The sequence below is a fragment of the Charadrius vociferus genome, unplaced genomic scaffold (genome assembly GCF_000708025.1).
Source record: "Charadrius vociferus isolate BGI_N301 unplaced genomic scaffold, ASM70802v2 scaffold429, whole genome shotgun sequence".
NCBI classification, from domain to species: Eukaryota; Metazoa; Chordata; class Aves; order Charadriiformes; family Charadriidae; genus Charadrius; species Charadrius vociferus.
In genome coordinates this window covers 12,930-37,265 of record NW_009650250.1, presented here as the reverse complement: position 1 = coordinate 37,265, position 24,336 = coordinate 12,930, and the positions used below count along the sequence as shown (strand labels likewise).

General features: G+C 37.6%; 1 protein-coding gene across 1 annotated transcript in view; it reads left to right on the top strand.

Annotated features, from left to right (window-relative positions):
* BICC1 (BicC family RNA binding protein 1) overlaps positions 1-24,336 on the top strand; it is a gene marked incomplete at its 3' end in the record, with an annotated part of 47,944 nt that overhangs the window by 11,894 nt on the left and 11,714 nt on the right. The window contains exons 2-6 of the mRNA XM_009893054.1: positions 16,111-16,190; positions 17,288-17,446; positions 18,395-18,448; positions 19,435-19,629; positions 20,597-20,848. Coding sequence (XP_009891356.1) covers positions 16,111-16,190; positions 17,288-17,446; positions 18,395-18,448; positions 19,435-19,629; positions 20,597-20,848 — 740 coding nt within the window. The remainder of the gene's footprint in view (positions 1-16,110; positions 16,191-17,287; positions 17,447-18,394; positions 18,449-19,434; positions 19,630-20,596; positions 20,849-24,336) is intronic.

Sequence of the window (24,336 nt, the reverse complement as noted above, 5' to 3'; positions counted from 1 at the left end):
TGACAAAGATGGTATAAAGATAATGGGAAAACAGATGGGTGGGAAAGAGGAAGATGTGGGCGAAGGACTAGGTGAAAATGTATATACCAGGAAGTGGAGAGGAGGATTATAGCCCAGCGTTCATAGGTGTCTGGCGTAGACTTCCAATGCATATCCTAGTCTTGGAAATGAGATTGGACACAGTTCTGAAGTTTCTACTTGATGAATATCCGGAGGAAAAGCTGGTAAACACCACTGTATTGATGCAGAGTTTCATTACTGTCCTGGACCGGTGATTAAATATCTAACATGTCACTGTTCTCATCTCTAATATCTTTGTGCTACTTCCATAAAGATGTAATTTAGATGACTGCAGTTTCAATTTGTTAAACATTTAACAGATGTCTCGTCTTGCATCAAAACATATGTATGACTTAAAACACTGGGAACGCAAAACATTAATTTCTAGTGCATGGGAGTTGAGGATGTTGGCACTTTCTGCTAAAAATCACAAAACTGAATTAGAATGTGTGCAAGTAAAACAAGATGGCAATAAAAAGGATTAAATTTGAGTGCAACTGTCATCCAGCTTATTGGATTTGTGTCCAGTGCAATGTCAAATAGTGTAAACTGCTTGGTTTCGCAATGCTGGAGGAGAATAATAGCCAAGAAAGTAAGCTGAGAAAATACTGGACTTCAAGAAAAAGTGAGCTGTTTTGTGGAACTTGCTCAAAATATTGCAATGCTAAACAGTTTGCACCAAGATTTTTAGCAATAAATTTGTAGAGTTATACTCAGCTATACGTGTGCAAAATACATTCCTGTGTATATTTTTATCCCACGTTTCTACTGTAATGGAATGCAGTGAGAAGTCAAGCTCACGTTAGCTTTTCTGCCTGTGGGCACTCTCATGTGGAGGATTAAAAATATTATAGATATACATTTGGTCACTTCAAAGAAATCAAACTTTCGGAATGAGCATGCACTTTCTGGGAGGGTAAAGAAACCCACTCAGCATGACTGTTTGTGTGCAGTATTTGCTGTTTTCTTTTCTGCTTGCGGGAATTTTGCCTAAAACTTAAGTAGGTCGAGTGACTTCCCATCCTTCAGATGATTGAAATGTAGCATCTTTCCTTCTGTTAGATATTCTGAGGTACTGTCCCATACTGGGCAGTGTTTTCATTGATCGTTAATTGATGGAATAATATGTATGGATTAAATTTGCAACTGGCATCAAGGTGACAGAGAACATAATTCACTCTCATAACAAATTGGAGAAATGATGCAAAATTAATAACAACTCAGTAGTGGTAACTCACCGCAGGCTGCTTGGAGAAGAAAGATCAGATGCACAGTATTGGAGGAAGGGGTTTAAAGGTTGTTGTGTACCACAGATTAAACAGGCACTGGAGTGTGATGCTGTATCCCAGAATAAAGCAAACTGGTATGTATATTCAGGATCATTGTTTGTAAATAAAAGAAATGCTTGATTTTGTGCAACTTAGTACTGCTGAGGGTTCACCTGTGAAATCGTACCAGTTACTAGTGCTGATCTTCAGAGTTTGGACAAATTAAAGACAATTCAGGGGAAAGCAAAGGAGATGCTTTGAAAACAAGAGTTGGAAAGAGTTTAAAAAAATGTAATGTTGTATATAATTAAAAAAAACAATGTGGGAATAGGAAAAAGGTGATTGTTATCGGTGTCTACTTAGGACAGGAGACGAAAAGCAAACATTTCTGTCACAGAGATTTCGCTTGGATTTTAGGGTGGATAAGGCTAGCTAATTATTGTAATAAGTTGTGTAGGCTTTGGGGGTGCGCACTAGTGGAGATTTTCCAGGACAGCTTAAATAACTACCAACAGTGCTCTAGTATACTAGATTCTGCCACAAAGGTGGCTTAAATGACCACCTGTAATAGTTCAGTCTGTACCTTCTGAGATGTGTTTTTGGTTGTTTTTTTTTTAAAAGAACTGATCCTGATTTAGGTGCTTACTGCAGGATGCTGCAAGAAGGGAATCCAAGTAGAACAATCACAACAGCGCACATCTGTGTACTAGGGAGGGGAGCAGATTTTTGGATTCTGTAAGTAAAGATAGGGTTCATTTCAGAGTGAAGGGGTTAAAAGAAAAATAAACAAAAAGAAAAGTTACTATAGAGAAGGCCATTTGTAGCATGAGTTTTTGGTAAAATGCAAGACAAAAGAGATAATAAGGTCTATGAGCTTATGACAAAACTGATTATGCTTTTCATCAGCTGACTCATTCTGTTAAATAAAAATAAAAATACTACTTAGCAATGTAAATAGCATATGAGCCCAAAGGAAGAAACTGTCAAGAAGTAAGACTTGGCAATTAACTATTTCTCCCCCCCCGATATACAATGACAGACAGGGACTTTCTTTTTGGCATATTTTTTTTGCTTCTTCCTCTTGTCATTTTAGTAAATAAAAGTTGAACCACAGTCATTGCTGACTTCAGCAGCTGAAAATGAATGCCTGGTAACTTATATTTGAGTGCCTAAATTTAGGTTCCTAAATCTGTATCTGCAAGCGGTGTCCTTTGCTGTTGTGTTCCCGTCTGCTGGCAGGGAAAAGATGCATGTGCGGTGCTGGGGGACGTTCCTCTCAGGTCAGGCTCTGCAGCATATTTTGGCTTTTTTTAAGCCCCTGTCACTTTTCGTGCATCAGCACCAGCCACATATAGTTGTATTATTTCACAACCAATATTCTGCCATTAGCAGTACCTTGGTATTTAAAACCGAGGTGAATATTGTGCTGTCCCAGGCAGTTTTGCTAGTGGGTGGCGGGTTACCCAGATTTCTTGTGTCTTTTGAACCAAGGTTGTTAGGTGCAGCGGCTCAGCCGTGCCACCCCTGGCCTTTCACTGCCTTACTAGGTGGAGAAAAGCCGGTCAGGTACAAAGCACGTGTTTGGAGCAGATCAGCGAGTGGTTATAAAGAGGCATATGACAGCTCTGCATGTCCATCCTTCAGCAGGCGCTGAAGCAGAGAAGGAAGCCGTAGGACAAGCAGCTCTGACTTGCACCAAGGGGAAAGAGCAGGCTCTGACACTGCTGGGAGAGCATGGAGAGTTTGCTCTTTAAAGCTACCATGCCTCTCTTAAAGAAGGTGGCGCTCCAGAAGGTGGGATGAGTAAACTGGGACTTCTGGGAGACAGAGGGTTTGTATTTTTGCCACTAAAGAGTTTTGTTCTGAAAACGTTGCAAGTCTCTACTTCCTGCTATTAAAATGGACCTTTTTCCTCTCACTTGTTGACCTTCTTCAGTTGCCACTGGCTTAATCACTGTATAGATACAGCTTTTTTTTTTTTTTTTTTTTATGGGCAGGCTAAAGTTTTATCTAGACAGTGAGGTATGTAAGACCATAGCTGATAATTAAAATATTGACATAATCCTATGCCCCACATTGACATTTGGGAGTTAAACTGGCGTGGTAGCATATGGGGAGTGATAGGTCAGATTTTTGAGTTTCTCTCAAGCAGCATCTTTGTTTTGTAAGTCTTGTGTTTGCAGGTAATTTTAGGAGTGACTCTTATGCCTGGTAGTAGCAATAACCAAACCCAAGTATTTGCAAAAATGCTTTGTTTAATTCTGGTTGAAATTCATCAGAGTAAAATCAGTTGAAGGCAAATTTTTGAATATGGCATGAATTTATTATTGAACAAATTACTGATTTTTATTCTTTTTGCTATACTTGTGAGCTAGAATTTGACTTTGACTTTTCTACACTTAATGGAAAATTTGTCTTCTCCCACAAATGTTTAGACAGCTAAACTGTGGGGACAATTTTCAGCTGTCTTATGTTGTTTGTCCACAGCTGCTGCTCTGTGTTTTCCTGGTTTAAATTGATGGGACGTGACAGATTTGTAGGAGATGCTGGAAAGGGGCTGTAATATTTTTTTTCTATAGAGGAACAACAAGTGGAAAACTAACACTGGAAATTTTTTACTTTAAACTGTGAATATAAAACTTGAAACAAAGATGACTTTTGAGTTTCTCAGCATCTTTGCTGCTTTCGAAGTGGACATATTCTCTACCTGAAGGTCCAAATTTCATATACCTCACTATCTTCTGGTCTAGTTCTTCTGTAACTTGCCAAGATTGACAATATTTGCATGTGTTGCAATCTGAAATGTGTGCACGCACATAAAGTATCCAATCTCTCTTTCGTGAGTGGCTGCTCTCCTCAGGCTGAGATAAAGCTGGAAAAGTTCAGCTGCTTTCTCTGTTTATGATGTTTGGCTTGTGAATGCATCAAGGAAAACAATCTTTGTAGTTTTAATAGTTCTCCAAGTATGCACCTTAGGTAGTTGCTGCTAATTAACCTACAGACTACCTGTTGCAGTTGTTTAACTATTGTTTATCTTAACACAACTTTGTAAATGCTAAATATTTTCTCTAATGTGTTGCTAAGGCAATCAGTTCGTAATTGACTTAAAGATTTAAAGCAAGTCTCTTGCTGACATTGTGTTTATTGTTTGGAATTCCAGATTAATTACAGCATGTGTTGCAGTCGCTGTATTATGAGCTACATCTGCTTTTTGTTAACTTTCTCTGTAAATGAGAAACTGTCAGTGCATACTGGTTCTCATATTCTGAAGGAAAAAATCCCCAAAACCTATAATTGTGTACTTTAAAAATTAAAGAATCGTTGTGTTTAGATCACAAGTTCGTTTATTTCTTTTGTTTCTGGAGGAGCTGACCCAAGCATAGATGACTCCTCCCTGTTTTGCAATAAATAAATGAAGAGAAGACTGTCCCAGGCCATTTGAAACTTTGCCGCAGGAGTTCATGTTGATTCCCTTCGATGTGAGCAGTTAGACACGCACAAATCCACAGCATCCCTTGTGCCAGCAGCTGGCAGCAAATACGTCATTTACTGGGGTTGTTTAAACGAGCCTCCAGATTGCTACCATTTCAGAAACCAGCCAGATCAATTAATTCTCCCCTCTTTGCGTGCAGTGTAGGTGACAACTGAGAAAGCTTTTAAAGAAAGTAACATTTGCTTGAGCTTTTTATCTTGTTTGCTAATGCTTCTCGGTACTTCTGTCCTGGGGGTGTGCGCCTACAGCAATGAATGCTGCTTCTACGCAAAAACATAAAATCATGTATTTGTATCACCTTAGAGGAAGATACAATACATTTATGGTCACATTTCTGAATGATTTAAAGAAACACATTGTAAGGAGCCAGCAGGTGGACATGGTACTCTAAGTAACTGTACGGCAGAGTGATTTGAACTGTCTTTCTTCTTGTGAGAAGAGTAGGAATGAAGTTTTGGGCTTTTCTATTTTTGATTAGGGCTTGCTGTACTTGCTGTAAAGAACAGCAGTTTGCTTATACTCAGGCAGATAAGGGAGAGCCAAAATACAAACGCAGTTGTAATATGAAGGGAATTATCAAGGGACTCGACATCCAGTGACAGTGCTTGGCAGTAACTGTAGTAAAAACTGAAATTTCAAGCCCTGGAATGTAGTAATATGAACTCTTATCATTGTAATTAAATCACTTGGGAATACAAATTGGTCTCAATCTTTCAGCAAAAACTGGAATTAGCTGACGTATTGGTTTTGGATTTTTAGGAGCTTCTAGCCATTAGCAGATACCTTGCAATGTGCTCAATATTGTGTTCACGTGTTTTTCCATCTGAACATAAGGAATAACGTCTTTACTTTGGGGGTGCCAGAGCACTGGCACAGGCTGCCCAGAGAGGCTGTGGAGTCTCCTTCTCTGGAGATATTCCAAACCTGCCTGGAGGCTTTCATCTCCAACTTGCTCCAGGTGAACCTGCTTTGGCAGGGGGGTTGGACTAGATGATCTCTCAAGGTCCCTTCCAACCCTGACCATTCTGTGATTCTGTAAACTAGAGACTGCCATAGTCTTCTACTCGATGATCCCCGCTCTTCTACTTAAACTCAATTTTGGGGCACACAAAAAGCAATTTATCAGAATGACTGCTGCAATTTACATCACGCAGATGCTCAACAAGCGATTAATTTTTCTAAAGGTGATTTTTGCTATTGGTCTAATATTGGAGAGAGACAGATGGGACAGGAGAGATGCAGAGAAAATTCATTTGAGAACAGCTCAGGGATGATTTCCCAATTTAAAAAGCAACACTTGACATCATTCAAGTGTCTGGGTTTTTTTAAGCATATCACAAAGAAATGATTCTTGCAGAGGAACGATGTGGGTAGATAGTGTGGTGTTAATTTGCTATGAACCCCTTCCTGAAAAGAAAAGCAGAAGCTTTCAAGTAGGTCAGTGGTCTTCAGGAGATGAAGGTTCGCTTCCCAGATCAGCTGCAAACTGCCTGTCATTCTGGAGAAAATAATTTAAAATCTATGAATAAGAATAAATTTTTAATGTAAGATAAACAACTGCGAGATATGTTACCGTGCTAAAAGCCAAGAAATGGTGATTATTATGTGATTAAAATGTGTAATTCAGTGTTCACATAAAAAATCACTTGTATAAAAGCATCCCAAACTTTGCAACAGTCATAAATAATTTTCTCTAGATGTCTAATTTTTTTTCTTGATTAGATGCATCACAAATGGATTTAGGGAAGTAGTGTTCCCATCTTTCTTCTCATCTGCCTGTTTGCCTTTTTCTTACTGGGGGTTACATCCTGCACAACAGTGGTACACAGAAAAAGCTATTACATTGCCGTGCTGGTTGGAGGTGAAGCACCTTGTGCTTTTAAAAAATAATAATTAAAAAAAAACTTGTTCAATGAATGGCAGAAACTAGGTGATAAGTCATAGCAATTTTGAATCAAATTTCATGCACTTTGTTATTATAAGTTCAAAATATGTACTAATATCTAACACTCCAAATTTCAAACCCAAGATGTAGAAATGTAATCTATGTGGCAATGAATGATCTAACTTTCTGTATCAGAAAGAAAATTACTGCCTTCTTTATAGCTTCAAAAGGAGTTAAGGCGGTTTTTCTTCCATAGTATCTATCTATTGTTAGCAATGTTATCTGTATCTGGTAGATGAAAAGACGAAGTAGGTGGTGTATGTGATCTGCTTGCACTTAAGTTCTCTTCCATAAGAGACTACTGAGCCATTAGATCAGTATTAGGCTGTGGACTGTTAGACTGGAGTTTTACTGGATTGTCAGCGCTGTAAGAAAACCTCTTGGTTGTGCTGCTCTGAGTCCCTGCTACGCCTGTGTCTGTCTGGGTGCTCTGCAGGCCGACACCACACAGGTCGCTGAGACAGGTACGTTGTGGACTAGCATTTTTGAGCAATAAGCCCATGACTTTTCTAAATGCACAGGTCTTATTTTTATTTTAAGTAAGAAAAAGTAAGTACTGTAAATAATGTATGTTCAAGGTGGGTAACAAAAGGTCTGTTAAAGCTCTAAACTCAGTCTAACAATAGTTCACTAAATGCAAATAGTAAAACCATCTAATGGGGCTTTTTATGCTTGGTGTTGGCAATATTTGCGCAGATCTTGCTGTTGACAATGCAGTGGCCAAAAGCATCTCTTTACTGTCTGCCCGTTGGTGATGTATAACCATTCATATTTCCCCAATTGCAGCTATTCCTGCTGTTGGCCCCAGCACACACCAGTCTGTGTTTTGCCTTGGCTTGCGGACCTCCTGGTCCAGCTTTTGAGCTACTTGTTGCTCTGCCCCCAATATTAGCTCATCGGGACCTGCCTGTAGTCTCCTGCTCTTGCAGAGGCTGGTTGCTGATGGGCATCTCCTCGCTGGGGTGCTCCGCTCCTCACTGGGGTGCATTATCTTTGCACTACGTTCATTGCCCTTCACATCCTTACTTGGCAGCTGTTTAAGTGCTTGATTTTGTGCATTTATACCCCCTGTGTTTGGGTTGGGGTGGGAAGCTTAGAGGTGCTCTTTGAAAGGCAAATACACTCAGTGCGTGGTCTGACTATGCCTTGCTGTAACTTGAAATAAGAATCATTTTCATGTACTGCGTGTAGCTCTTGCTACTTGGTTAGCTCTCAAGAAGGCTGTACAGATGTTTCTTTATTGGACTCTTCATTTTTCTCTTTATTTAAAAAAACAAAAGACCCCAAACAAAAGAAAACCTGCTCACCATGTTCATCGGGAACACAGTTGAAATAAGAATCTCTAAAAATACAGTCATCCAAGAAAGAGACTTTTCTGGGGAGAATCCATTTCACTCTGGAAGTGCGATACTAAAGCAGAGAAAGTAATAGAGTATTTGTAATCGTAACCAAAAATATTATGTTTAGCTGTGTTTGGCTTTAGTAACCAGGTGTCTGATGTTTGCATCTTTCTGATAACATTTCATTTCATACCGATTCTCAAGCGGACAAATCTGTTTATCCTGTTCGCTCAGGTGTACCTAATGCAGGAGTCTTTGCCGGAGACTAGCTGCATCCTCCTGTTCTGACCACGGAATCAGTACTTGCCAATGGCTATATAAAAATCAGCTAGGGCAGCGAAACACAGTCAGTTAGAGCAATAAGGCATTAAAAGGTGCAGCAGTAATTGGGACGTATGAAGATGCAAAGTAAGTGTAGTTGGGTTTGGAAGTGGGGGAATTTGAAAAGAAGCTTGAGCCTGAGGCATGGGTTTAGGCTCATGAGTCAGATGATGTGATGCTTTTTATTTAGCAAAACACAGCCACAATGACTTTTTTGCAAATGTGTGTGTAAGAAACTAAAATTATCTCGAGGCTTATATGTCACAATTGTAACCTTGAGTATGAGTCTGTGTACAGTGAAGATATAATGGTGTTATTTTTGATAGGAATGTTGTGGGTTCTTTTTTAAGTCTTCTATTAAGTTGATCTTATAGTATTATAGCTTTTTTCTTTCCTCTATTTCTTATTTTCTTTCCCAGGCTTTGTGGTTCTGTGTTTGTGCTTTGAGGTACAATGGCAACAGACATTTAAGTAATGAACTGTGAATTCATTGGTTCCATGCTGAAAAAATAAGACATAACAGACTTTGTGTCCTGCTGAGAGATTGCCTTGCTTTGGGTGGCTGCTTGGACTAAAGGCTGGAGAACAAATGCCCAAGAAGTAGCAGAATTGCAGCATGGCATGTGCCTTTTAGTGTCTGAATGCATTTATAAAATGTCCCTAATGACCTTATTTAGGAAAAGTAAAATAACGAATTTAAGCTAATTATGGTGGTAAGAAAATGAAATGATGTAACTGAAATGGAGTCTCTGGGAGATTACAATTAATTCATTCTTGTTTCTTCTTTCCAGGTTTTCTTCTTCTCCACCTTGGCCTACCCCTTCTCCTTTCAAATCCGGTCACTTTTCTGTTTAAATTGCCATGCGTTCTGTTACCTCTTCCTTGTCTTACCTCTTTGCTTAGGCTTTAAGAGAAGGCTTTTCAACCTCTTTTCCTCTGTCACTGGGTCCGAAATCCAGTCATCAATAGTTTATTTCTCCAAAAATAATAAGTTGCACAGGTAATCTATTCTTTAAAGCTTATATGATGTTTTGGGGTAATTTTCACTTAATTCTGGACATTCTGAACATTAATTTTTTGTGTTCCGCTGGGATGTTTCAAGGCTACTAAGAGGCCTAAATGTGGGATTCAGCTATGATTCAATGCAGAAGCGCACCTCATTTTATTTCTTTTCATTTGTGAGGCTGCATCAAACAAGTATTTCACTTTAAGTTGCCATTTCATTTAAAATAGCCTGTTACAGGTTTTAAAGTTTTCTTTTGAACTGCGCTATGAAATCTTTGAGAAACAGGACTCTTTGCTCTACCAGTTGTTGCACAGCATTTCTTTGGTTTTGTGTGTAAGGTCTGTTTTACCCAGTCTCTGCTTCATTAATATCTATGTGTATGTGTGTCTATGTATGTATATGTTTGCGTATAGTGTATTTTTATAAATGGCAGAGAGAAGTAAGGAGGGGATAGCAGGCTTCACCATCATACAGTTGTTACAGTGCAGGATTGAAAGCAATGTAATGCTCCTCAGGTGACTACGTAAGGGCAACCAAAATGTAAAATAGTGAAGGGATGCACGTAAACTGTTTTCCCTGGAGCTGTGGCAAAAGCAGTGCAACAAGTATTTACTTTTTCTTAGGTTCCTTCTCATGTTCTGAATAGAAGAGAAATCCTTCTAAAGATGGTCTGGACTTAGATTCTGGTAAGGGGGAAGGTTAAGAGTCAAAAAGTTCTGAGAAGGCAAAGAGTCTTTCAAATGTGTGCGCACATATAGGCAGTGGCTCTAGCTCTTCCCAAGGACATTTCGTAATCAGCTGTTTGTCCACAACAAACAGATCCCCTAGAATGCCCAGAGCCTCAGGATATGTCTACTCTGAAGACAATATTAATTGCTTGCAGCCCATGGTTTGGGCCAGTTAGCTAGTTGCAATCTGGTGCAGAGATGATGATGCTGCAGTCTAATTTAAACTACCAAAAAAAAAAAAAAGCCCTATGTGGTTGAGTGCTATGTCTGAGGACACTTGGGAGTCTGCATTCTGCCTTAATACATGCGTAGCTTTTTCCCCTTCTGTGGTTTAGATACTGGGAGGTGAAGTAAGTGGGTTGAGGTGCATTGGAGAGAGGGTGACAATTCTTTTAACCTGATAAGCCAACAGCAAGAAGTGCCCAAGTGACAAATTTACTTTTTTTATTCAATCAAGTTACTTTGCATATGCCCTTAATCATGAGCATTTGCTGCATGCTTTTAGCCTTAATGTTTTCTTCTCCGTGGGAATAGATTGAGCCTATTTCACATCTGTCTTGGCTATCATCAATCCATCTAGTTTGGTCAGTGAATATCCACTCTAACTACTGTACACACAATATTTCCTGATTTATTTAAAAGCATTAAATAAATTGTTGCAATTCAATTATCCCTTTTTCATACTAACAGTAAGTCCTACTTGACCTTTTTGATTCACTTGTTTTGTGGACCTCTTGGTTGTGGGGTGAATAATGTACTCACTCTTCCAGTTGAGAACATAACTTAGATATGTTCATTTGGCTTTCTCTCTTTATTTTAACTTCTCATATAGCTTAGTGTGGTTTTGCTAGAAATTTTTGAGGCAGATATTTCCATAACTTGTCCTTAAAAATGCTAGCTTTCTTTTGTCTTTGTTTTTCTTTGAATGGCTTGAGTTCAGTAATACTCACGGGCTGTTCAGATCCTAATCAGCTACTTATTAAGAGTGACTGTCATCTGCCCTGGTGTTGCCCAGTGGTCTAGCTATTTTTAGAGTAGTGGCATTTTGGTAACTTAAGTAAAGTCTCTTCATCCTGTAAACAAGCTAGATGCATAGCTGTGGTCTGAAGAGTTCGCCCAGACGTTACATTTAATCTCTGATTCGCAAGAGAGGTCTACACAGTTAAATGTCTAATGATTTGAAAAACTTCTTGGCTGGCAGAAGTTACAGTGCAGATGCATTTGCACTGGCACAAACCTATTTTCGCTTAGAGGAATTTTATTTTGTTTACTGAAATGGTGCACACAATAGTAGCAAAAGAGCTGGAGGCTTGCTGGTGTAGCTGTGGACAAAGACCGAGGAGGTGGAAACTCTGCCAAAGTGTGGAGTGAGGAATTTGAGGATAGGAGCAATAAAAGGCCACTTCAAGGCAGGAGTCTGGCAAAATGAAGACTGTGAGAAAAATTTCCAGCATTTTCGGTTGTGTAACTTTAGTTTTCTATTTTGTGTAAATATTCCCCTGTTCTTGAGAAGGGGGGGAATCTATTAAAATTAAATTTATCTTTTCCATTCTTAGGGAAAAAGATACTGCCTGTCAAAACCAATTAAAAGGTAGATTACTACACAATGAAGTTTTTTCTATTTTGCAAGACACTAATCATGTTGTTTCTTGTGAGTCAAAATCTTTTCCAGTTTCTGATACTACACCTGTATTTGGAGCAGTAGAGCCTTATATGCTTTTAGCACACAGACTTCTTCTGAAGCCTTTGTTCTGTGTTTGCAAACAGTTTGTAAAGCTTTGGTGTCTCATTTCTTCACTCATGGTAGGCGTCTGTTCTTTACTTAAAATAAAACTAGAGTTAGAGCATACTTCCACTTATGTTCAAAAGCTTTTTTTTAAAAAAGAAAAAAAAATGCAAAGCAGGGGAATGGGATTTTTTTTCCAGTAAAAATAGGTACCAAACCCAGTGTTCCTCAGGGATGGAGTATGGCATAGCATCTTGGTGATCTGATCCAGTCGTCATCTGGACAAAACCGACATTGTTATAGCCCCAGTCTCAGCAGGAGCCATTTCTGTTGGAATCAGTTGGTCTCATTCAATGGGTGCTCTCGCTCCAGTTAAGGCTGTGTACAGGTGCTGACCGGAGGGTGATTTCACGGTTGTCGGTACTGACAGTGCTATACATACATCACACCTGCTATACCCTTATGCCTCACAATCCGCCTTATGCTTTGAAGAGTGCCATTTACCCTGTTCTGGACTGTGTCGAGAAGGCATTGCTACAGTGGCACCCTGAAGGTATTTCAAATGTTAAATGTAGAGCTTTATCCAATAAATATTTTTGTCTAAGTACTAAGGCAGGGTAGTAAATCTTTTCTGAGTTAAAAAAAAATGTAACTGTAAATCCATGGAATAAATAGTTACACCTGAAAAAGAGATGATAGGGAAAAGTTTCATGGTCAGTCCAGTCTAGTGTAAATACAATAGCAAACAGACATCATTTGTCATACATAAGTACTGAACACTTTAAGTTTGTGGGGGGAAGAAGTAACCCATTGTCTGGAACCATTTTTAATGTATTTGGCTGCCTGTTGGTGGCAACAGCTTCAGAAAACATTTAGAAAGCTTAAGTCAACTATTTTAATTACTCCCTTGTATTGGTGCACAAAGACCTTATGTGGTCATTTCATTCTTATTCAGATAGCAATCCTGAAAACAACTGTCAGATACTATCCAGTTTCAGCTTTTTCCACAAAATAGTTCGAATTAACCAGAAAGCTGAATCTGAAGGTAAGTACCGATCCCATTAGTGACAGGTTTTCTCTATTTAGCAGACAGTAGATTGAGGTCAAACACAGCCTCTTGTGCACTGGGCTTCCAGGAAGTTTGGGAGAACCTTGCCTTTTGATTATCTCCTGGTAAACTCTCTGTGGTATAGTGTTATAAAACAGAAACAGAAAGTCCTTTACTTTAGTTATAAATAATTTAGCCAGGAAAGAGGGAAAAAAAAAAAAAAACAAAAAAAAACCAAACAGGCAGCTTCTCTAGCTCATTTTTGGTAATGATTGGTGATTGGTCAAATCAGAGTATTTAGGGTTGAGCTCAGAAGGAGTTGGTATAATGACAAGTGATTTGATTATCATATATGGACCTTCACTGGAAGACACTGTTGAACACAAAGGGTTCTTTAATGTCGGGCCGGGGGGAGAACAAGAAACAGTGAGCCTAAGTGTCACAAATCAGGCACAAATCTGAGAGGCTGAAACTGATGAACCATTAGAGCAAACAATTTCCACATTTTCCAGAGGAACTGCAATGCAAAGAAGCTAATTGGTTCCATAGAGAGGTATATTTAAGAAATGTAAGGGTCTATAATATCCAGAAAATCAGATTACATGATCTGATTGCCTCTCTGAATTTTTAATTCCTGAAGTTATCTGTTTGTATGTAAATACGGTATTATTTGGGTGCCTGTTGGTTTCCTGCAGATCATACTTGATATCAATGTACTTTCAACTCCTGCAAAGCCAGTTCAAAGAATTCAATCTGTTAGTTGCAAGTAACTCTTCTCATGCAAAATTTTGATGTGGATGTCTTCTAGATTGTTTCCTTGAAGGAAAGAGGGAGCGAGTCTCAAAGGAAGAATTCTGTTCACTTAAAAACAAGTTGCTTCATATCCATTACCAACCACTGTGTCATTGAGAAGAAGTCAAGTAAGGAGAGGGTACTTAAGACCAATTTTGAAAGATTTCATAGCATATTTTACAATTGTCACTGGCATCAGTGAATTCTTTTTTGCTTAGTGGATTCTTTGCTTTTGTTTTTCAAGTGAGTAATTGAGGGGTTTTTTTCCCTCTAAAAAGAACAAAGAAAGGTTAAATGTAGAAATACAGAAGTTTTTGCTGAAGCTGTCAGTATCGCAGAAAAAAAGAGTCCAACTGAGATGAGAAATGGAAAAAATAGGTTTTCCAAAATGTATTTTCACCCATGGCTAAACAAATAGTATTACGGAACGATGGTAGTCGTCTTTGGTAGTAATAGGATGCCAGGCTTGATTTCAGATATTTTTCATACTTGTGACCAAATATGTATTAAAATACAATGTTTACAAGTATGTGAAAATCAACCCCAAAGTGGTGGTGGTCTGGTTTTGTGTTTTTCCTGGTAGCCTCTAAAGAGCACTTGGAGCATACATAGTGCGCTAGAAGCTGCTTCTGGGAATTTCTGCCTGCGACATCCACTTCAAATATCATTCACAGCTTAAACACATTAGAACCACATGGCTTACTGTCAACTTAAAAAAGAAAAGAAAAATTGCCCTTAAGACTTCTTTTAATTATTTTTTCTTTTACTTCGCTCCATTGTGAAAAGGCTAAAGCAGCAGATTTTTGGAGCTTCTGTAGATTCTATGTGCATACCATGTTTTTGCAACTCCAGTTTTTCCATTTTTAAAAATGAAATATATCTATTTCTCAGAAGTCAAAATGCTGCATTTTTCTTGACTTTCTTGAAACTTGGCAGTGAATCTTGTGTTCCTTCAGTGTTTCTGTATCCCCAACTGAATGTGCTCAGAACTTCCCCGTGGTAAAGACTAGAGATTTTTATTGTTGGAACAAAAAGAGTATCGAGGCATGGCATAAACAGTTTCAGTTTTCAATTGAATACAACAGGTTTACAATCTAAAGTTGTGTTATTTGGCAGTTCTTTAGCAGTGAAGTGATTTCAATCATTGAGATGATGGGAAAGGCAGATATGTTGTGTTACGGCTGTTTTCTCCTGCCATTGAGAATGTATTTACTTTTATATACCCGAAGATGTGTGTATCTGTCTAGCATAATCAATGAGATTAATTCATTAGCCAGAAGAAGGGTTAGAATTTTTTTTTTTTTGAGAACAGTTCATCCTATCACAGGAGAAAAAGCACTGTTAACACTGCAAAAGGGCAGAGGACTCAAGAACTGGGGAAAGAGAAATAGGTATCACCTGCAAAGACATGTCTGTGTTTCTGATACCTAGAAAATTGGGTGGTGGTTGAGGATTTTTTTGTTTGTTTTGATTGAACCTATATTTAATGTTTTGACAGTAATTTTGCATTGTAGCACTTTATGCTTCTGGACACCAGATGGTGCTGCTAAACTATCTAACATGTCATTTTCACACTTTTTTGAGTAATTGATACTTGATTTAGTTCCAAAGTCAGTTCTGCACTTTCTGACCAGGAGTATATTCCAGGATGCAGAACTGTACCTGATAGCTCAGCACAACACCTTCTACTGTTTAAGGACAATGGTCTGAAAATTGTAATGGGAACTGAAGTGTGTTGTAGAATCAATGCTTTAGATCTCAGTGGGCAAAACCTACCATCGGCTGGTGCTCCTCCTGGGTATAGAGCTTAGTAGCAAATCTTAATTTATATACTTAACACTTTAATAAATCTCTTAAGTGTCACTTAAATTTGATTTGATTACTTCAATCAGAAAACTTTTGGTGGAAGCACCTTTATTTCCAGGTTGAAACTGCAAAGAATATTTCTAGAGACTAATTAAATATAGTGAAGTGATGATGAGGGTGGGTTTGAGTTTGGATTTTTTACATAGACATTGTGTTACGCTTGAGTAAGGCTGTCAAAAAGCTTTTAGTTGTCATCTGTTAATATTTGTTTGAGAAGACACAATGGCGTGGCTACATAATTGCATTGCAGACATTTATAATACTGCGATGTACATTTGGTGTTTTGATTTCTATTTATTTTAAGTTGGTTTTCATGTTTAATAACCTCATCTGGTAATCCTAGTCACGGGGCTGAAGAGATGGAACAATACATTTGGGTTTTAGCTGAATCCCAAAAGTTGGTGGTGCTGTTTATCTCTGAACTGTAAATAATGGTTTCAAATTTATTTAAGCAGTGAGGAAATTTTTGATAGCTAGTTCACTGTATTGTTCTTACAACTCTTTATTTATTTTACAGATCCCCATATTAAAGTCTCTGGAAAAAAGGAAGATGTTAAAGAAGCAAAAGAGAAAATCATGTCTGTCTTGGACACTAAAGTAAGAAAGAACTTATTTAGAGTGACACCTTAACCCCTAACCTTGTTGGACATTGATCTCTTTAAATGGGCTCATTTAAATAGAAGGTATTTATGGATGGTCCAAAGCAAAGTTTCCAATGTATTCCTTCTGGATGTTGGTATTTGGCGTATACACGAATATTTAAACATGCTACAAGAAAATACTTGCTTAAAGCACTTTTTATGGATCTGGACTATATAGAAATATTATTTCTATCCATGTGGCTAAAAGCATACGTGGTTTGTTCATTGGATTGTTTTTTTTACTTTAAAATCTGAAATACACCTTCACTGCAAACGGTAGATTATACAACCACTTCAGTGAACCTAAAACTTTGTTTCTGCTTGAAATTCAATTTTAGGAGCATTTATGCAGTTCTATTCTTAATTGTTACTGCATTCTTATACTCTGAAGCATTAAACCCAGAATTTCTAAAACATCTATATTTTGGCTGGAGTCTCATATGTTTATCAGATGTTCTTTTCATGCAATAGCACGTCTTTTGGGGCAGTGTGTACGGCTTCTCTGCAGTTGTATGCCAGCTTTTTGATTCTCTAAACAAATTCCCAAAAAGAACACTCCAGAGTTAAGCACCATTTTTTTAACAACCATTAACAACATTATTATGGGCTGTTAACAATATAGTTTTTAAGAACAGCTGCAGGTAGTGTTTGTGTATTTTTAAAATTGATGTACCAGCAAAATTTGGTATGTTTGTTAAAGGAGGAAAAAATCCTGTTGTTTTTGGCTTCCATGGTTTTGATTTGCCAAAGTCTTCTTAAATCACAATTGATAAAAGCTCGGGTGTGTTTTAAAAACCTTAGAGGTGTTTTGAAGATGTATCTTTAGGGTATTTATTACCATGCTACTTCCTAATTGGAAAGAAAATGTGAATGGTTTAGCATCTGACTGTGATCCATATTAAAAACACCTTACTTGAGTAGAAGTTATGCCAGTTAAGCTATGGCAAAAATACAGTGGAAATAGAATTTTGAATATGATTCTTGAAGTTACGTTCCTCTAAAATACTCAAGTTCTGCTGTGAACAAATCTAATCATGGGTGCTTGATTTCCAGAGCAATCGGGTAACCTTGAAGATGGATGTTTCGCATACAGAACATTCTCATGTGATAGGTAAAGGTGGCAACAATATTAAAAAGGTGATGGAGGAAACAGGATGCCATATCCATTTTCCAGATTCAAATAGGAATAATCAAGCAGAGAAAAGCAATCAAGTAAGTATTGCTTAATATTTAACTCATTTATACTGTAATTCCTGAGAGTATAAAACATTTCTAAACTTCTTTCATCAGTTCGGGGTTTTTGGGGGTGGTGAGTTTCATGTTCAGGGAAATAGATTTTTGGTATTTACACTCTGTGGAAAGCACGGGACTACCTAAGTGAGCAAGTCTTTAAAAACAGATGGAAACAATTTGTGATGGCTCATGAGTCATTTTAATTTTTTTAAACTAAAATTATTTTGAGCGTACAGAAGTCAACAACTTAATGTGAATGGTAGAGAAGCAGTATGAAAAGCACTGCATTTGTAAATATTTTTCCTGTTCAACACCTGACTTATTTAGCATATTGGTTAATTTGTGCTTTTGACTTAGTGTAACTTAGTTGAAAACTAAACTTGGTGGATAGCTAGTGAAAATTAATGTCCTATTGTAAGAGTTCAGTTTTATTAGAATAAGTCATTGAGCCTGAATTGTACAATTTTGTAATGCTAATATTACTGGAATGTTTACTTTCAAGTCTTTTATCACTGTATTTGGAATTCCCTCTTCTGCATCCTAGTGGCTGCTGAGCAAAATACTGTAATTTCAAAGCATTCAAGAAAACCTACTGTTGTTGAATGTTAGCATTCAGCCCACGTATACAGTAGTAATTCCAGTATTTGATCCAAACAACTGTATTATTTGATGTATCAATTTTTTTCTAGTTGCTGAAGCCTATGTAACCTAAGATGCTATAATATTCATGGATTATTTTTTTAAACTGGTTTTAGTTTTCAGCTACTGTTTAGAGAGCACTTAGGGTGCCACCAGGTGTGAAATAAGTGTTGATTTTAAAAAAATAAAAAATAAAAAATTTAAAAGGGAACGCAGGTATCTGAATAAGTTTTCCAATGCCTCATTTGAAAATGTGGTGTTATGTTTTCTATATTCTTGCTCTTCCAGGTGTCTATTGCAGGACAGCCAGCTGGAGTGGAGTCCGCAAGAGTTAGAATTCGGGTAATAGTCTATTTAAGTATAGTGTTCTCTTGAAAATACCTGAAAGGGAAAAAATATAGTTTTGAGAACCCTAGGGTTGTCTGGCTGTGTCTTGTGACAGCAGAAATACAGGAATGAATGTGACTATCCACATGAGTAAAATGCAAAGGGTATTATAAAAAGTGATTTGCGTTCCAGCCAAATTTTTAACTAGCCCAAGGTGGACCTTGAACGTGAAGTCTACAGTGTAAGGAAGATGTAGAGTATCCTGTACTGTGTTTGAAATTATGTCTTAACTTACCCTCCACAGAAGGGCTGTAGAAGCTCAGGCATCCTGTGTGAGTCTCTGACTTGGGGAAAAGCAGTTGCCGCCTTTTTAATTTTAACCATTTTCATGTATGATTTGTGCAAATAAGTTGGTGGGATTCAGCTCCACTTGTTGCACTTTTCTATCTTTAACTTCTGGTTTTGATTTGTATGTGTATTCTGGCATGGATTATTACAAATCTAATAAATTATGAAAACTTTTTTGAAATTGTCAGGTTATGTAACTTATACAACCTTGGTTGTGACAGTCATGAAAGAAGCTGACATTTACGTAGTTTTCTGGCTGACTTCAGAGCTCCAATTAATCCATGACAGAAAAGAGTTCTCTAGAAGTTTTATAAATACTGACCAGTTTGTAGGTCTGCATGGATAAGTAAGGGAAATTACTTGGCTTTATTGTTGCTACATAGTTGCAAAAGATCCTGCTATTTTTGGGGGGGGAGAGGAAACAAACAAAAAAGCCTAAGCAAAACAAAAACCTCTCGTGTCCTTGGAAAAAAACAGTGCATTCTTCCAACTAAAGATATGATAATGTTTTTATCAATGAACCTTGGGTAGAGGATATATTATTTCAATTTAATCATCATTAATTGATACATTATGATTTGGTAATAAAATTGTTGTAGTTATAGTAAGTGTGATTTTTGGTTTTCAATATTTGCTCTTCAATGTTGTTGTAGGAGCTGCTTCCATTGGTACTGATGTTTGAATTGCCTATTGCTGGAATTCTCCAACCGATCCCAGATCCTAATTCTCCCACAATTCAGCATATATGTCAAACATATAATATTTCGGTTTCCTTTAAACAACGCTCTCGAATGTATGGTGCTACAGTCATTGTCAGAGGGTCACAAAATAACACTAGTGCTGTGAAGGTAATGTATCTTCTTAAGTCGGTTTCTGCATGTCATAAATGTATTCATAATTTAGATACTAAAGAACTATATTAATGTTATATCCTGTCTCATCAGTACATGGTGTTATCGTATAATCACTTTTGAAGCCTGAGGGTTTGAAGCCTGTAGGTGAGGTGTAAAAATGCATAGAAAATAGCAATAAGTTTAGGATTTAGCATTGTTTGTGCTAAACTTTTAATCTGTTTTTCATCTGTTGCTCACCTGTTTGGGTTTCCAGCAGTTCTGGAAACTAATCTTATCAATCTTTTAATTAGCCCACCTACATCTCGCTCTACCTCCCCCACCAAAAAAACCCCAACAAACGAACAAACAAAAAACCCACAAAACATTGCCCTCCCCAATATGAATTCTTTGTGCTTTGATCTTCTCAATGGGCACTCAAATATATAACCTTGAAAGTTGCCCTTACAGTCAATAAAACTGGTCTTGTGAAACCTGGGTTGGGAGATGTGAATTTGACAGTCAAGGAAAGGAACTGCCATGAAGCTGTTTATCTTAATAAAATGAAAATGTTTCCTTGTTAACAAGTGGCAGCGAGACAGATGAATATGGTGTCAGATGGGTATATCTCAAGCCAGTAAGAAGATCTTAGGCCAAAATTGAAAGACAAATTTTGCAAGTGTACCTACCCAAATAAATATCTGTCGACTTTCTTATTGCTCTGTGTGGGCACAGAAGGTCTGGTGGGCCCAAACCATTTGACATCGTCCTACTGCCTTCCATGATGGCAATTAGACACTGCTTTTGGTCATAAAATGGGAATAGTAGGTAGAGTTTAGTCCATCTGTTGCTTTTAAGAAATCCGTCAGGTTTTTAAACAAAACACCTTGAATGTGAAATGTATGACAAGTAAGGAAACGGTCTGAAATGTTGTTTTGTATGCCTGTGGGCACTGTTTCACCCATTTCTTGCATTTCCCCCGCAGGAAGGAACAGCCATGCTTTTAGAACACCTAGCTGGGAGCCTGGCCTCTGCCATCCCTGTGAGCACACAACTAGACATTGCAGCGCAGCATCATCTCTTTATGATGGGTCGAAATGGCAGTAACATCAAACATATCATGCAGAGGACTGGTGCTCAGATCCATTTCCCTGACCCTAGTAACCCACAGAAGAAATCCACTGTCTACCTCCAGGGCACAATTGAGTCTGTCTGTCTTGCCAGGCAATATCTCATGGTAAATACTTTCAGTGAAACTTGCTTGGAAAAAAAAAAAAAAAGCCAGATTATAGAAAGTATGCTCATTCTGCGTGTATTTATGGGTCAAACATAAGTTAGCATTAGAGAGGAAGGATTACTACTCATTGCAAAAAGCTGATTCGGTTGAGTGCTCTTTTTGTGTTTTGTGAGTGTTTGTGGTTATTTAAAATATTGGTAATCTATAGTAATGTGACTTGAAAACTGACCTTGGTAATATAAATGCAGCATAAGCAATTTAAATTTACAATAACAATTTGCTTCTGAGTAGAAGGCAGATGGGGGGGGTTTGTTGTTGGGTGGTGGTTGTTTTGTTCTGCCTTTTCCACGTCCAGTAAGTAGGTTTCTTCTGGGGGCAAGTGGCAGGAATTTCTTAGTTGTTACGTAGGTGAGTTTTTCAGGGAAGTGGGGAACCAGAGGAAATAATTACTCATTCTGCAGTCTTACATTCTTTCTAGTACCATAACCTCAGTACTATGAGACCATTTATAAAAATAGCTCTGGTGATTAACATTATTATTTGTACTGATTTTTGTTGTATTGGTCTTTAAGCTTCACTGGGAGTCTTTAGGCATTGTTGTAGTAACAATGTTTGTACACATATTTTGGTACATATGGATATTTACAAACAACACATGGGAAGATTGGACTCAAATCCAATTCGAAGCTGAAATCAGGATAAACCGTGATACTATTAAATTCCAGAAGTCTACATCTCTCTTAGATTGCACTGTGCCTTGCTGCATAGTGGGAAACAAAAACGTGGTGCATTTCTGCTTATACAGTTATATTAATGATTATTATATTCTAGGGTATTATTGTCTATAAATACCAAGAAATAGTTTTATTCTATGTGTTTCCTCGGTGAGGTTTAAACAGTACTTTTCTGGAGGTTCATGAATTAGAAGGAAGTGCAGACAATCTATCACATGAGCATCAGAGTACACCTTTCCTCTCAAAACTTAGAATTATGTGAGGGCCATTTTTTTTAAAATATTGAAGTTTGATTTAATTCCAAACACATCAGTACAACATAGTGTCCCACATCACATCTGCTGCATCACCCTTGAAGAACTGTCCTGACCAGGAGACTTGGTCTGTTTAAACTCGCATGCATTACATATCCTAAAACTGTCGTCTCCAGTTTTGTAGATAAAACAAGTATTAAAAGCAAATTTTGCGAAGGAGGAATATATCTTTTTAAACAATAAAAATTTGAAAAGCTGAGGGAAAAAGTAGGTAACTGGATAAAAACTTACCTCTGATTCTTAACTTAGCAAAACTAGTATTTTTCAGCTTCAGATTAAAAAAAACTTAAGTAAGCCAGCCATGCCGGTACCTACATACAGGCAGATAGCTGCAGTCATTCTCAGCTCCTTTTGAAGTAAATTTCACTTGACTTGTTTTCTTCTTGGGCATTGTGCAGTAAGATGAGACTCGCTTGTTGTGGCGTGATTTCCTGCAAGGTGCGACTGCACGCTGGCCTTCACGCCGTGGTCACCGGGGTTACTGCCTCCTGCCAGCTCCTCTCCTTCCATCAGAATAACAGCTGATGCTGTTGCGCAGCTAGGCAGCACAAGTGTCCTATGGAATTGGAGAGGTGATTTAAAAATAGTGATTTGATCTCTTCAGAGCTCCTAGGAATAACTGTCTAGAAGCGTCTGAACATCAATACCAAGAAAAGACGTACCATAAGGTTTTTCTGAGCTACTCTATTATTGTGATCTATAATTCTCATCAGAGACTAAATTTGAGGCAGAGCTTACGATATCAATAGAAAATACAATGCAGTGCCTAGATGCATTACAGTAGGAGATATGTAATGTATTGGTGCAATCTTTTATCTTGGCAGTATGTCTAAATGGAAACTTTAATATCAACTAGTAATTAATTTCATTGAGAAGGCTATGAATTCTGTGGTGTAGAATTTGTGACTGTCCCTTATCTCTGACAAGTATTGCAAGTCTCAGTTTCTGACCATCAGTATATTGCTTGCAGGAATATATTCAGCGTGGTGGTTAAGACAATACTCACAGTAGTTATGAGGGCAAATTGCAAAAGGAAGAAAGAATGCCTAGTGATTTACAATTAAATGCTTATCTAAGTGAGAGGAGTTTGGAGTCTTGTTTAAAGTGTTCTTTTTTTATGTCTTCCCCTTATTCCAAACCCTTCAGTTTCATCTGTATTTTGATCATCACTAAAAATACTGAGACTTACTTTTTGTTAGTTTTGAGTATAATAATGAGGACTGGACTGTATTTAATTACAGAAGACATACTGACAACTTAGTTTTGCTTACTCCCTGTCAAAGCACATTATTTAGTTCTGTTCCTCTCTTATCATCAACACGTAGGTGCTCTAATCAAGAACAAAACAGTAGTGTAAAAACCAAGCCTTTTAATATGCTTATAAAACCTGACATTTCAGCTTGGAAGTTTCTAAGTTTCCTGTTTTTCCTGCTAACCTTTAGTTGCAATTCCATTCAACGGGCATTTGGTGAGACCTTCTGATACTACTTTCTGTAACTTTTTTACAAAAACATCTAGAATATCCAAGTATGAAACGCTGTCAGCAGTTCTGTTACAATAAAATTCTTGATTATTGATTCCAGTATTTTTAAATAGACTTTATTCATAATTGTTCTTTTCAGACAAGTTCACTTGGTGAAGTTAAGCTGTGTTTGTCAGTCTTCCCGAAGTCAAAATAGTTAAGATGCCTTGCTTTAATTTTCCTTAAGTTAAAATTACTTTAAGTTTGGGAAGTACTGTGTAGCTATTGGTGGTACTGTTGAGAAGTGCTATTTAAATATAAAATGATACTGAACTAGTGATTTGAAGAACAAATATACAAAATTGCTGCTTTTCATTCTGATGCAAAAGCAGAAAACTGATTAAGTCCACTTCCTTGTCCTTATCTTACTGTGGCTTTTTTCCTGATGCATGTGATACTGTGTTTACTTTATCGTGAATCTAAATTCACAAAAACTAAGGTTTGGTTTTCACTGACTTTGTATCCTCTGGTTTTGTTATTTTATGAGAAGTAGCAGTCTAATAATGTCTGGATACCCTGTGACTGTTGAGGGTTTTATTCTTTTTGGGGGTTGGTCTTTTTTTTAGGTGTGCTTTTTTTTTTACCTAAAGTTTTAGTATTTCAAGTGTTTCAGATATGTCATCCATATCACTGGAAAATAGTTATCTAGCTGATCTAGGAGAGGGGAAGAGAAAGGTAAAAGTTAAGACTTAGGCAGTGGTGACTTACAGAGAAACTTCTCCAGAATTACTTTTCCTTTTTTCTATTTGAGTATGCGAGAGCCCTGCTATCAATTCCTGACAATATTTTGTTTTGATTTAGTAGGTAATAGTGGTTACTGAATTTGAATCTCTGGATACCTCTACGTCTGTATAAATAGGTAATGCGGGATGCATATGTGCTGACTGGAATGTCAAATATTCAACAAATTTCACCCTT